Raw genomic sequence first — 13,995 nt, forward strand, 5'->3', positions numbered from 1 at the left:
TATGCTAATGAGGCTGTTAAGTGGCGTTTCCCAGCGCGTAAAATATGCAGACGACCGTATGTAAATGAAGGGGAGGAGCTTAGTCGACGTATGCAAATTGGGGGCGGGGCATGGTTTGGAAATGCGTGTGGGCGTGGTTCGCAGACATTATGCTCGCATACATTATGCTAATGAGGGCGTTAAGGTGGGTTTCCCAGCGCGTAAAAAATGCAGACGACCGTATGTAAATGAAGGGGAGGAGCTTAGTCGACGTATGAAAATTGGGGGCGGTGCATGGTTTGGAAATGTGTGTGGGTGTGGTTCGCATAAATTATGCTAATGAGGCTGTTAAGTGGCGTTTCCCAGCGCGTAAAATATGCAGACGACCGTATGTAAATGAAGGGGAGGAGCTTAGTCGACGTATGCAAATTGGGGGCGGGGCATGGTTTGGAAATGCGTGTGGGCGTGGTTCGCAGACATTATGCTCGCATACATTATGCTAATGAGGGCGTTAAGGTGGGTTTCCCAGCGCGTAAAAAATGCAGACGACCGTATGTAAATGAAGGGGAGGAGCTTAGTCGACGTATGAAAATTGGGGGCGGTGCATGGTTTGGAAATGTGTGTGGGTGTGGTTCGCATAAATTATGCTAATGAGGCTGTTAAGTGGCGTTTCCCAGCGCGTAAAATATGCAGACGACCGTATGTAAATGAAGGGGAGGAGCTTAGTCGACGTATGCAAATTGGGGGCGGGGCATGGTTTGGAAATGCGTGTGGGCGTGGTTCGCAGACATTATGCTCGCATACATTATGCTAATGAGGGCGTTAAGGTGGGTTTCCCAGCGCGTAAAAAATGCAGACGACCGTATGTAAATGAAGGGGAGGAGCTTAGTCGACGTATGAAAATTGGGGGCGGTGCATGGTTTGGAAATGTGTGTGGGCGTGTTGCGCATACATTATGCTTGCATACATTATGCTAATGAGGGCGTTAAGGTGGGTTTCCCAGGGCTTAAAAAATACAGATGACCGTAGTGAGCATTCGTTCCACGAACGCATTCATTCAATGAATGAATGAATAAATAAATAAAGTGCACACACGCGCGCACGCACGCACGCACGCACGCACGCACGCACGCACGCACGCACGCACGCACACTTTATTATTTATTCATTCATTCACGCACACACGCATGCACACTTTATTTTTTAATTAATTCATGAATACAGCCTGCGATATGCGTGAAATCTTGCAAGCACATTCCCACTAGGTCAAGGAACAGATGCCTCCCTTCTCACATTGGCCTGTTATAGCGCCACCAGCGGGTCAACTTTTGCATAACACATTTTTGGAACAAAATGCCTCAAATCATGCATGCAGCTAATTTCTGTCCTGATCTGTTGCATCTATTTCCTGTAGTAGGCTGCTACCATTTCAAAATAAAACATGTGTTGAATGATCACTTTACAAATATCCAATACAATGACTCTTGTTTTGAAATGTCCACTGGTATGACAGGAAGCTATGACAGGGCCCCTTAGTGCTGCTGACGGAACACAGGCTGAAGAGACGTTCTGAACTTCTGAAGTAAAAACAACACTCTCGGGCATTATGGAATATAAAGTTTCAACACACGACTTTGGGGAACAGTTAATATTTGCCATGCTCTCTAAAACCAAGACACTGTGGAATATGGAACAAAACGTGCCCAACTGGTCTTGTTGTTGTCATCCACCTTACTTTAGCAGGTGAGTTAAGTAATTAATATAAATAATGCTGGTTTGCAGTGATGCATCACTGTCAATTAAACTGTGTGCTGTCATTAATGTAGGCCTAGTTGTCTTAATGGATGATATTTATAATGCTGTTTTGGAAAAACGGCGTGGTGATGTTTGTAGTGTGAAGACTAATGTCAGAGTTGTTGTGTTGGAGTGCCATAGGGAAGAGTTCATTAGCACCAGAGAGAGATGGAGACAGTGAGACACTACTTGGTTGGGCTACATATTGTCATGAATTAGATGGCGAGTGTGTAGATGTCTTCTGTTGGAGCCTGGTGTCCCGCATTTGCGCTGTCTGCATTTGCGCTGTAGAAAAAAGGTGGTTGTTGTTGTTGTTGTTGTTGTTGTTGTTGTTGTTGTTGTTGTTGTTGTTGTGGGGCACTTGGTGAAAATCTCGCATCGGGGCACACCGGGGGCTAGTTTCGCCACTGTGTATGTCCAAAAAAAAAAAAAATGATTTAAACTAGTCAAAACAGCCGATCTACAAGCACACAACGCCTCGCACTGTAGATCTGCTGTTTTCACTACTTTTTGTGCAAACAGTAAAATTTTTACTTTTGTGCAAACAGTTTCATTTTTTCCTAATGGCCCGGCCTGGACCGACCGATAATGAACCGGCCGTTCGGGAGTTGTCCCGCTTTTCCCAATGGCCAGCACGTCCCTGGACAGTGCCTACAGTATAACAGACTTTGTTACTCTGCGGAAAGTAGTACTCACTGATCTTAAACTCGTTTTAATAAACCCTTTTGCAAATCCCGCCCCATTCTGCCCTGTTACTATGATGGGACATTAACCCTGGGCAGATTGTTTTTATAGTGGAAGTGGATGGGATTTTTTTTTCCCTTCATAGCCTCATTACAGCTATATAAAGTACCAAAGGAAAAACACCTAGGTGATATTAATAAAAAGGGAAGACAAAGGTACAGTAGTTACATTGCAAAACAGGGGATTTACCCGAAAATATATGTTTTAATTTGTTTAATCCCAGTGGGACAGAATCCTCTTTGCAGATTCTTTTATAGTGGTAGTGGATGGGATTTTTTTTCCCTTCATAGCCTCATTACAGCTATATAAAGTACCACAAAAAACACATCTACGTGATATTAATAAAAAGGGAAGAAAAAGGTACAGTAATTACATAGCAAAACAGTAGTTTTCCCCCGAAAAATAAATGTTTTAATTAGTTTAATCCTCTGGATCAGAGATAGAAAGAGAAGCGCATTGCATCTTGGGTACTAGGAAGAGGACAGAGAGAATGTTTCTCCTCACATAATAGGCTGGCTTTTCGTAATTCTGCCCATTTAAATTATATGTACCCAATCGTGACTCTTAGACCATTGATAAGGTACATGTGAACTAGTTTGTTGAAGCTTATTCGTTATGATGAGCGAGATCGCTTGACGCTTGCCGTCGCTATCACCGTACCGGCCGATCTCCGTGTCGCGCACTGCGGACAGTTGTTGAAAGCCACATTCAATATTCTCCGCTGCACAAACTCCACCCCCGATAGCAAAAAGTGAATGTTTTTTTCTGGTTGGCCAGTCAGGGAGTCTCAGGGACCAATCAGAAGGCTGACAAACGGTCTATTGGTGATAATAAACCAAGTTTATGCATTTTATAAAAGCTGACTCCAGTCTTCAAATATCTTGCTCAAAGACACCTCTGGGGGAGCCCGGGAACCTTCCGCTCTGCCATGGAGATAATTTATACTTACTTCCAGAAAGCAAGGTCAATCTAGATGTTCACTTATAATGAGGACTGTTTCAATCACTCTCTCTCTAAGTGGTCCTCAGATGAGCCCTCCACCGGCGTCTCCAGTCATCTCAATAATCCATACATGTGATCTGGCCTGCTCGGTTGCGCTTTCCACATGCCATCTTTCGTTAGCATGCGTGGCACGTCCTTTTGATCGATGCCCTGTGTTGGTAATTCCCACGGTAGCTACAAGCTTTTTGGCAGGGAGCTCCCGGTGTCAAATGCAGTGACCTCATCCTACTGACTGGCTGCTGGACAAGCAAGGGAGAACACTGAAACCCTAATTGCTCTCAATGAGCAGGTTGGTGCCTTGCATGGTATTCCCGGGCCATCGGTGTAAATGTGTGTGTGTGTGAATGGGTGAATGTAATGCACAATCATTTTAAAGCGCTTCGGATAAAGGCGCTATATAAATGCACTGTTTACCATTTCTGATTTAAGGTCCATATGCATACGTAGCAAGAGTTCTGCTTTGAAATTGAAATGTGGCTTCCTTGGCTTACTGGCAGCGGGCACAGGAAATACAGCGTTGATCTGTCCTATAGTTTTGTGAGATTAGAGACACACGCACGCACACGCGCGCGCGCACACACACACACACACACACACACACACACACACACACACACACACACACACGCACACACACACACACACACACACACACACACCCTGTGCTGAAAACATAGTATCTCTGTCCTTGGCCTTTGTCCTGGTGGAGATATTAAAAGAAAACCACACATACTGTACACTCACCGGGGACCCCACAGGGGTCTGTACTTGTACTAATAGCTATTTTCACTGAATGTTTGTCCCAAAATAACACTAGGGTTTAATGAGGTTCTAAGTCCTTGTTGGATGTGTGCTGTTTCTCCCTGAGGCGAGATGTCGTACAGCTAAATCTGTGGAATCTCCTTCCGGAGGGGAGGGTGGCCAGGGTTTGACTAGCAGGGAGCTAGCAGGGTCAGAGGACTTGTGAAGTAACCAAGTACATTTACCCAAGTACTGTACTGTACAATTTTGAGGTGTGTTTACTTTACTTTCAGTACTACGGTACATCTCAGAGGCAAATAGTACACGTTGTTTACTCCAGTACGATTATATGACAACTGCTTCGTAGATTTTGATTATTATTACAAAAAACATACATTAACCACTTCAGCTCTGAAAATAGCCGATCTATAAGCTCACAATGTTGTGGGATTGTAGATTGGTTATTTTCTAAAGATTTGTATACATTTGAAAACGTGTGAAATGGGACATTCTGCATAATGAGTACTTTCTAGTTTTGGTAATTTGAGTATGTTTGATACTAATACTTTTGTACATATACTCAAGCTAATTTTGATTTAATACCAGACTTTTACTTGTAACAGAGTATCTCAAGATTTCAGTATTGATACTTTTACTTAAGTAAAACCAATCGTCGTTGTCGGGTGGAAACCTCGTATCTCCAAATTTCAAATTTGTACATTCTTTTGCTAAAGCTTCATCATACAAAGCCGATCTACAAGCACACAACGCCTCGCACTGCGAGGCGTTGTGTGCTTGTAGATCGGCTGTTTCACTAGTTTAAATAATTTTTAAAATGCTAAATGCAAAACGAACGGTTTTGGATATACAAGGTTTTCACCCGACAACAACAAAATGTGACTAGCCTACTTTTTCCCACCACTGCTTTAGCTGTCTCTGTCTGGTGGTGTGGGATATATGGAGGGGACAGAAGGAAGGACACAGCCAATGATGTGAAACTCTGAGCGTACAACCTTCTTTCCAACTGTCTCCTCTCTCAGGGGAAGCTTGTGTTATAGTCACACAACTCTGTGACTGATGAGAAGGCAAGGACACGCTCCATAGTAGCTTCACCAGTCACACCACACATTTAACAACATGAACCCTGGGCATCTATGGGGAGAGATTTGTCACTTTTTAATCCAATACCATGATGCACAAATATTCCATGATTTACAAATGTGTTTTGCAATCTGCAGACACTAAATATTTATTTGTGACTGAAGCGTCATTCCCACCGGGCACGATAAAGATAACTACAACAATCTATCTTATCTTTATCTTGCCCCTGTGGGAATAAAACCTGCGATCACATCTGTATACATACATGTATGCTTATTTGTTCTATTGAACCTGTGTTCTTTATGTGTGCGCACACATGCATGCTTGCGTGTGTGTGTGTGTGTGTGTGTGTGTGTGTGTGTGTGTGTGTGTGTGTGTGTGTGTGTGTGTGTGTGCGTGCGTGTGCGCACGCGCGCCGTCACACTTGGGGGGAAAGTGGGACAGACTTACTAGGGCCCCAAGGTGGGGTCCCTCAAAAAGCCTGGATTAAAAAAGTTGTATTTGTATGTATATTAATTAAACGATTGAGTAAAAAGAATGTTATACAACAAACGTGGGCCTGCATGCATATATGGGTGTTCATGCGTGGGACCCATACAGACTCCTTGTCCCAGGGCCCAGAGATTGGTGCTATACAGCCACTGGTATGCCTGCATTTGTTCATGGATGCCTGTCCTTGTGCCTGCAATCTGTGCATCATTTACTATAGCACGCCAGAGGGGGCGGTATTAACCCATTGCAGTATGTCATGCACCTGCTACGTGCTGGGACGCACAATCACTAAAAAACCCTTTAATTCAATGAGCTTTATTGACATGAACGTGAATAACAGTGTTGACAAAACATAGACTATATGTGTCCTTTGAAGTCATGCAAAGGTCATATATGTTTATATCAGAATGTGTGTGTGTGTGTGTGTGTGTGTGTGTGTGTGTGTGTGTGTGTGTGTGTGTGTGTGCGCGCGCGCGCGCGTGCGTGCGTGCGTGTGTGTGTGTGTGTCAAGTGTGCGTGCGTGTGTCGTGTGTGTGTGTGTGTGTGTGTGTGTGTGTGTGTGTGTGTGTGTGCAGTCAATGGAGGCTCCCAGGGTTGTGTAGCTATTCGGAAAGAGAGAGAGAGGGAGGGAGGGGGGATTGGAAGAGAGAGAGAAATAAAGAGAGAATGAATGAAAATGAGGAGAGATAAGGCGGAGAGGAATTCCGATGACGTCTCCCTCTAACGGACAGAGAGAGAAGCAGAGACAGAGAGAGAGAGAGAGAGAGAGAGAGAGAGAGAGAGAGAGGATGGGAGAAATCCCAATGACGTCCTCTCTTCATGTCTGACGCTGCCATTTAAAGCTGTGTGTTCTGCAGGGGAACGGCTTTAATTAACACACACACATACACACGGACACAACGGAACGGACACGGCGGCGCGGATTTCTTTTGGACATCGAATTCAAATTCAAATAGAATAAGAAAACCACGATGATCTGAACCGTCCGAAACCCTGGGGATTCTTCGATGGTTTTTTAAGATGTTCCTCCTCCGTTTCTGACCGAATGTAATTCCGTCACACACCATCCATTCATTCATCCACCCACCCACCGAGGAGAGGACGTCTGTTTTACCCGTTGACCCAGCACTGACAGTCCGCTCTGGCTCAGGTTATTGTTCGGTAAAGCGGTTGGTCTTTTGGTTGGGTGTGATTTTTTTTTCTCTCCAGTCAAAAGCCTCCCCGGTTCTTGATCGGTCTCTTCGGTAAACCGCTACCCCGGTTCTTGATCGGTGTCTCGGTATAAACCGCTACCCCCGGTTCTCGGTGTCTCGGTAGAAAGCGAAGCTTCGGTGCCTCTCATTCTGTTCTCCTCTGACTGAGTGAAGGTTCCCATGCGATTCTTCAGACTCACATTCAAGTGTTTCGTGGATTGTTTTTGAAGGTTGTCGTCTTAAAAACCCCGGTGTTTCCTTTTCAACCCGCTCTTTTTTATTTTCTCCGCGAAACGCATTTTCTCCCTTCCATTTTTCTTTTTAATTTTCACTGATTTGTTTTTTGAAATTTCGAAAACATTTTTCTGATTAAAAAAAATATCATTAGGCCGATACGAGATTTTTATTTTGTAAATTGAGACTGACTTTAAATCAAATCCTCCCTTTAGAGAATAAAGGAAGGAAAGAAATCAGCACATTTTTGACTTTTTAAAGAGAGAGACATTATTGCAGCAGGGGACCAAATAATAAAGAAAACAGACTGATAATAAAAACTCAGACTGAGACAACAACTAAATAAACGAGAACTTTAAACACTTAAAGTACAGAAGTGTGAAGAAAAAGGAGTAAAGTTCATAAACAAATAAACAAATGGAGAAGCATCAGTCTTTCAGTGACAGCTGCTGCTCCGTGCTGGCGGAGGAGAAGCGGGGCCACTTGATCCCCAACGGCCAGGCCAACCCGGCCCACAACGGCAGCTTGATGCCGGTCACGGCCGATGCCGGCGGCGGCGGCGCCCTGCACCCTGCAGGGGCCGCCATGCCGTGCCTGGAGAAGGGCGCCGAGGCGGCGGCGGGGAGCGTCGTCGGTGGCTACCAGGAGAGAGAGACGTGGACCCGGCAGATGGACTTCATCATGTCCTGCGTGGGCTTCGCCGTGGGCCTGGGCAACGTGTGGCGCTTCCCCTACCTGTGCTACAAGAACGGCGGAGGTAAGGATACAAGGAAGGATAAGGGCCATTGGACGGGACGGGAGGACAAAACGAACGCACCCCCCTTATTATAATGCCTCTATGGCAGTGTTTCTCAAACTTTTATATTTCAAGGTCTCCCCTTAACTGACAGTGTACAAATGGAACCAAATGGACCCGTTAGAGTTCATTTGGTTCCATTTGTACACTGTCAGAGTTACATTGTATGGGTCCATTTTAGTACCCCCTAAAGCCTAAAGGAACCCACAGAGTCCCTGGAATCCACTTTGAGAACCACTGCTCTATGGCAGTGCTCACAATTTTTCATGTCAAGGACACTTATTAACCCGCGGACCCCCATTTGAAAAGATATGCCAGGGACCCCCATACGAGATTTTATGGCTCTATCAATGAATGTGATTCCCAACCATTTTAATTTCAAGGACCCCCAGTTTGACATACATTTTAGGCTACGGACGGACCCCCATTTAATGGCATTTCTATCTCTGAGACCCCAATTTACATTGTTAAAGCAATGTTAATTTAACTCAGAGTGTACAAATGGAACCAAATGGACCGGTTAGGGTCCATTTGGTTCCATATGTACACTCTCTGAGTTACAGACCCATAAGGGTCCATTTGGTTCCTAGGTTGGGACCCCCTGGAACTCCCTCAAGGACCCCTGGTCTGAACTTTGATAGATAACCAATGCTTTATGGCATAAAGACAAAGCCTCCCGCCGTGATCCCGTTATCTCACACATGCACCACCAGTCACAGCTTATGGACTTAACTCTTATATATTTTAATTTAATTATGGCTAAAACTACCACGTGTTCTTTCTCTGCACATGGACAAGGCTACTGCTGTGGGATACAGTACAGTACAGTACACTATGACAGGTGCCTGTTTTAAAGCCACACTCCGGAACCTATTTTTAATGAATCAAACTGAACCGATATGTATAGTAACCAGTAGACTATAGAGTATGACAATGCATGTCTACTACATATGATCTGAATAGGACGGTGTCAATACAAAACAAGTACACAATAGAGTAGGCCTATGATGTATGGTAAAGTATGTTTGTTTGTATGTCTGTTTGGTAGAGCATGCTAATATGATATAACTACTAGTGAATGTGCATTGGTTGGAAGTTGTCTCCTCTTCCATTGAGACATTTTGGCCCTGGTGTCAGGTATAGGACACCTACTGTATACCAGCGGTTCGCAACCTGTGGGTTGGGAGTCGGGACCCTCAGGGGGGTCCCCAAATTATTTTGGGGGGTATAGCTGCCAGAACTCTCATGCCAAGGAGGAGACCGGGTGACGGTTATAATGAACTCTTGTCTCTGGTCAGGAAAGGACGTAAAACGTACAGATTGTAGCTTTAAAGATACCTCTTGTAACCGAGATAGATTGTACATTATAATCGGTATCTTCACTGTCCAGCACATGTATCCATTCATATATTTATTGACGATGGATGTACATTAATGTGTCATTTAACTTGTGATACTGTAATTTTTTTTATTTTTTTTACCACTTAAAAGCTTTCACTTGGAAATAGCAGATCTACAAGCTCTTCTCGATCTGCTATTTCCCTGCAAAAAGCTTTACGCCACAACAAGGATGCTGGGGGTTTAAGTGGTTTAGCCAGTAATCGATAATAATGAAGGCCTATTTTAAAGTTTAATGGTCTGGTGAATACGAGCTATACGTTAAGTCAAAGACCACTTATGAATTAGCGAGAATCCAGAAGAATGACCGGTTAAAACGACACCTTTTGGTCTTGATTTGGGGCTGGGTGGGGGTCACACTGCCACTAATAGAAGCTTGCCTGTGGTGGGGTGGAGAGAGGTAGGGTTTGGGGGTTCACTTCACGCCTAAGTAGTGACCCTTTGGTTCTAAGACCGGAAATAAACCCGAGACATCTGTCTGTGAGTGTCCGTCCGTCCGTCCTGTGACACGTGACACAGGCAGCTGTAGGTAAAATGACACTTAACACCAGATTTACAGTATTATACTTAGTCGTGGGCCCAATGTTTGTCGCACCGAAAACAGCTGATCTACAAGCTCACAAGGTGCCACAGCTGCTATTTTCAGCCCAAGACGAGATGCGCGCGAACCAAGTTTAACGATCTGGCATTTACCGGTATAGACTGGACTGATACAACGTGCAACACTATGAGCTCCCAGTAGCTAATGTCCTTTTCTTGTTATTGTCTTTCATACTGTTGTTATTATTATGGTCACTAAGGGTACACTACCCTTACTAGATTATACTGCCGTGATGCTGCTAAGTTCTGGATTCTAAAACATTGGGCAGTCACAGATAAACACATTTCTTTCCCCCTTTTTGAATCGTATTCACCCTTAAGTTGGATGTTGTTGATTAAACAATGATTTAATCTCAAATTGCCATGGTAGAGAAGGGCGCGTTTTAAACATGAACGTGATCTGGAGTTAGATTATGAGGATAAATCCACTTTTGTGAATCTCATAACATTGGAAAACCGGATTTACTGATCACGTTATCTCCAGTTGCATTGTGGGAATGGGAGTGTTTCTCTTCAGACCCGGCTGCCCCAGACAGTAAGCTACGATTTAATATAAAACCCTATCAGACGCATCAACGGCACACAGATAGATCAAAGAGTTTGAAGAGTGCCTGCGTCGTCAGCATCCAGTGAGTTAAACGGCCCACCTCCTCAAATCCCCATTGCTCTGACGTATGGAGATCATATATAATGGGTGGGAGGGGATCTCATTCTTTTGTCATCGGGCGTACATTGTATACGACTTGACATTGGCGTAGATTGTCCTTTCATTGATAGACCCACCTAGAGTTCATGCATGCTCTGGTTATTCCCATCTAGTCTAAATTGTTAACTGATAAAACCACGTCACCTTTAATTGATAATACCACCTCCCACCTTCCTTTTTAATTGATAAGCAGAGCTCCGGTGTGATAATTATGTGATGAATGATATTAGAAAATAATATTCCATGTTGAATCATAAACAAACACTATTGTAGCTGATATAACTGCCAGAGGGCTCTCTCTCTCTCTGTTTTGCTCTGTCCCATTCCTCTCCTCTCCTCTCCTCTCCTCTCGCTCCATCTCTCTATCTTTCCCTCTCTCTCTCTCTCTCTCCCCCTCTCTCTCGCGCTGCATCACAATGCCCGTGTTTGGAACCGACCAACCCAATTGGTTGTCGTCATTAGCGTGTACGCTATGACGCTTTGACTCCGTCCAATAGCGTTGCGTCGGTGTGTTGGGTGACGTCACTGCGTTTTGTCATTGATGTCATTGGCGCTGCGGGTGTCCTGTCCTTTCCTGTCTTTCGCCGTACTGTCCTGTCTGTCTGTCTCTCTGTCTGTCTGTCCGTCTTGCCTGCCTGTATGCCGCTCTTTGTTTGTGTACATACAGTACATGTTCTGATGAACATGGTCAGTCATCCACGCGAATGACTGATGACGTGTTGCTAATGGTGCAGTGTGTGTGCGCGCGTGAGAGAGATAGTGAGAGAGAGAGAGAGATCCGCTGTAATGTTATGTAATTCTCCTCTATGATTCACTGCTGCTGAATTCCATTATATTCGTGTCGTGTGGCATTGTGCTGACTCTGTGTTGCTGTGGTTAATATTTAATATTTTAAAACGTGTGAAACGCACGCTGGTTAGAGCATCTGTACTGTGACAGAGCAAGTTCAATCCCTGCTACAACCAGCCAACAGTACTGTTATGTTCGATTGAGAATGAGTGCGCAGCTGAAATGTTTGAATTCAGCCGCATCGTGCAAACCTTTTAGCTCAAAAAACCCAAAAGAGAAATTAGGCATTTTCCCTGGGACCCAAACTGTAATGAAAACAGCAGAGCTTGTCTTAATTTCTCTTTTGGGTCTCGAGGCTAAAAAGCTTCGGAACCACCATTCTAGAAACATTTGCCCAGGGACTGTAATTATGCCATATGGACCACTAGTGGTCCTTGTATAGGATGTACAGTATATAGCACACTTCATGCAAAAAAAAGTCAATGTGCTTCACAGAAAGCAACAACATATCGTCACTGTCGGACAGAAACCTCGTATCTCCAAGTTTCAAAGTTGGACGTTTTTTTGTAAGGTAAAGCCCTGATCATCATACAAGACTGTCGCACAAAACTAGTGAAAATAGCAGATCTACAAGCACACAAAGCCTTGGGTTCCAGGAGAGTTTGGACAAGGCAATACTCTTGAATGCTGCCTTCAGGTATGGCATGGAAAGAGGGCATTTGCATTTCTTTCACCAGAGTAATAAGTGCATTCATGGTCTAGAGAGGGCACTTTTTAAAGATGGCTAAAAGGACAGGCTCCCTTTTGATGTCTACGTGCCTGTTACTGTATTGTACAGTATAGCTGTTGATTATACATGTCGACCTATACCAAACCAAGGCCGAAGACGGAAGAGGAGCGATACGTTCTGACCCGTAACACTCTGTCCTATTAGAAAACATTCTGTCCTTCACTGGCTGAGATACGAATTCCGCTTTGGTTGCAGTGGCGTCAGTTCAGCAAAAGCTAAGGTATGGCAACATGACTGGTGTCTTGCACGAGCGCCTTCACGCGCGTGCAAGACACCAGTCATGTTACCATGACTTAGCAACAGCAGGCATGATGAATTTATTTTAAGAAGTACATTTTGTTTTATTCCCCTGTAGCCAAGGTATGGCAGCTGCCATACCTTGCCATACCCAATTGACGCCTCTGTTTGGTTGGTTTGCCTCCGTCACGGCGCAGACTGCAGAGACAGAAATACTGTGGGTGAAGTGGTGAATCAGAGCTGTTTGAGGAGGACTGCATGTAACCTGCAGTAATGTCGCTGGTGATAAAACAGCCTTGTTGTGAGGTTGACTGAGTCACTCTGTCTGATAGCAGAACAGACAGAACAATTATTGTTATTCTTTGGATGCAATATTTCAGTGCTTTTCAACCCTTTTCATGTCAAGGTCTGTTATTTATTCGGCATTTGAGCTACGGACCACTATTTGATGAGATGTAGCATCTCAGACCCAAAATGTAGAATATTTTGTTATTGTTGTATAGGATATTTCCATAATTCTATGCTTGAGGATTGAATATACATGTTCTGTAAGTGTAAGGAACTCTCTTTGAGTGAAGGAAACAGAGACTGATGCCAATAAAGCTGCATTAAAACTGCAAACCATGAATAAAATGTTATTTTGTCCAGTCTGAAATGGTAGCTTATGCTAATACAACATAGCAAAACTAAATGGTTGTATTTGGACTCCCTGCTCTTCTTCTATTGAGACAATTCATATCCTGTGGGGTGGAGTAGGACCACTACTGGTAGTCGAGTGGTACTGCATGAAGGTCAAAGCGCAATTCACCCTATTGCCCAAACAGGCTTTCTGTATTAGCTCTTCTGCAGTAGAAATTGCTTCAGAGCCCCCAGCAGGACATTACGGATTTCAGCTTTAATTACTCTGCGTTACTCAGCAGAGTGGGAGAGTTTTAATCACCAGCATATGTCTGTTTGTCTGGCGCTGTGATAAAACTCAGACACGTTTAATCCGATTTGTATGAAACTTGGCAGATGAGTTGGGGCTGAGGCAATAACCCACGCTTTTGATTTTCATGTTTCAAGTTGGTCAAAGGTTATGGTCATGGCGCAAGGTCAGTGTTGTTTAGCCATATTATCCTTATTATATAATGTACGTTAGCATGAGCGTTACTGTGTAGCATCTCTGGTTACATTGATAATTCTTACTGTTTATTATATAGTCTGACTTGAGTTTAATTAACTCTTAGGATTCTTGTGTGTGTGTGTGTGTATGTGTGTGGGGCTCTAGTACAGTGGTTCCCCAGGGGTCCTTGAGGGTCTAACTTCGAGAGTGTACACATGGAACCAAATGAACTCTTTACGGGTCCATTTGGTTACATTTTCACACTCTTGGAGTTATATAAAACAGAAAGACTGG

General features: G+C 44.1%; 1 protein-coding gene across 2 annotated transcripts in view; it reads left to right on the top strand.

The window, feature by feature from the left end:
* Positions 1-7,793: 7,793 nt before the first annotated feature.
* The window catches only part of LOC308291387 (sodium- and chloride-dependent creatine transporter 1-like), a 66,662-nt gene continuing 60,460 nt past the window's right edge, over positions 7,794-13,995 (top strand). The window contains exon 1 of one of the 2 annotated variants that reach the window (XM_080733389.1): positions 7,794-8,037. In XM_080733389.1, coding sequence (XP_080589515.1) covers positions 7,809-8,037 — 229 coding nt within the window. In that variant the 5' untranslated portion in view covers positions 7,794-7,808. The remainder of the gene's footprint in view (positions 8,038-13,995) is intronic. The other variant, XM_080733390.1, reaches the window with a different exon arrangement.

This window comes from Nannobrachium achirus, assembly GCF_963921795.1.
Source record: "Nannobrachium achirus genome assembly, chromosome: 9".
Lineage (NCBI taxonomy): Eukaryota > Metazoa > Chordata > Actinopteri > Myctophiformes > Myctophidae > Nannobrachium > Nannobrachium achirus.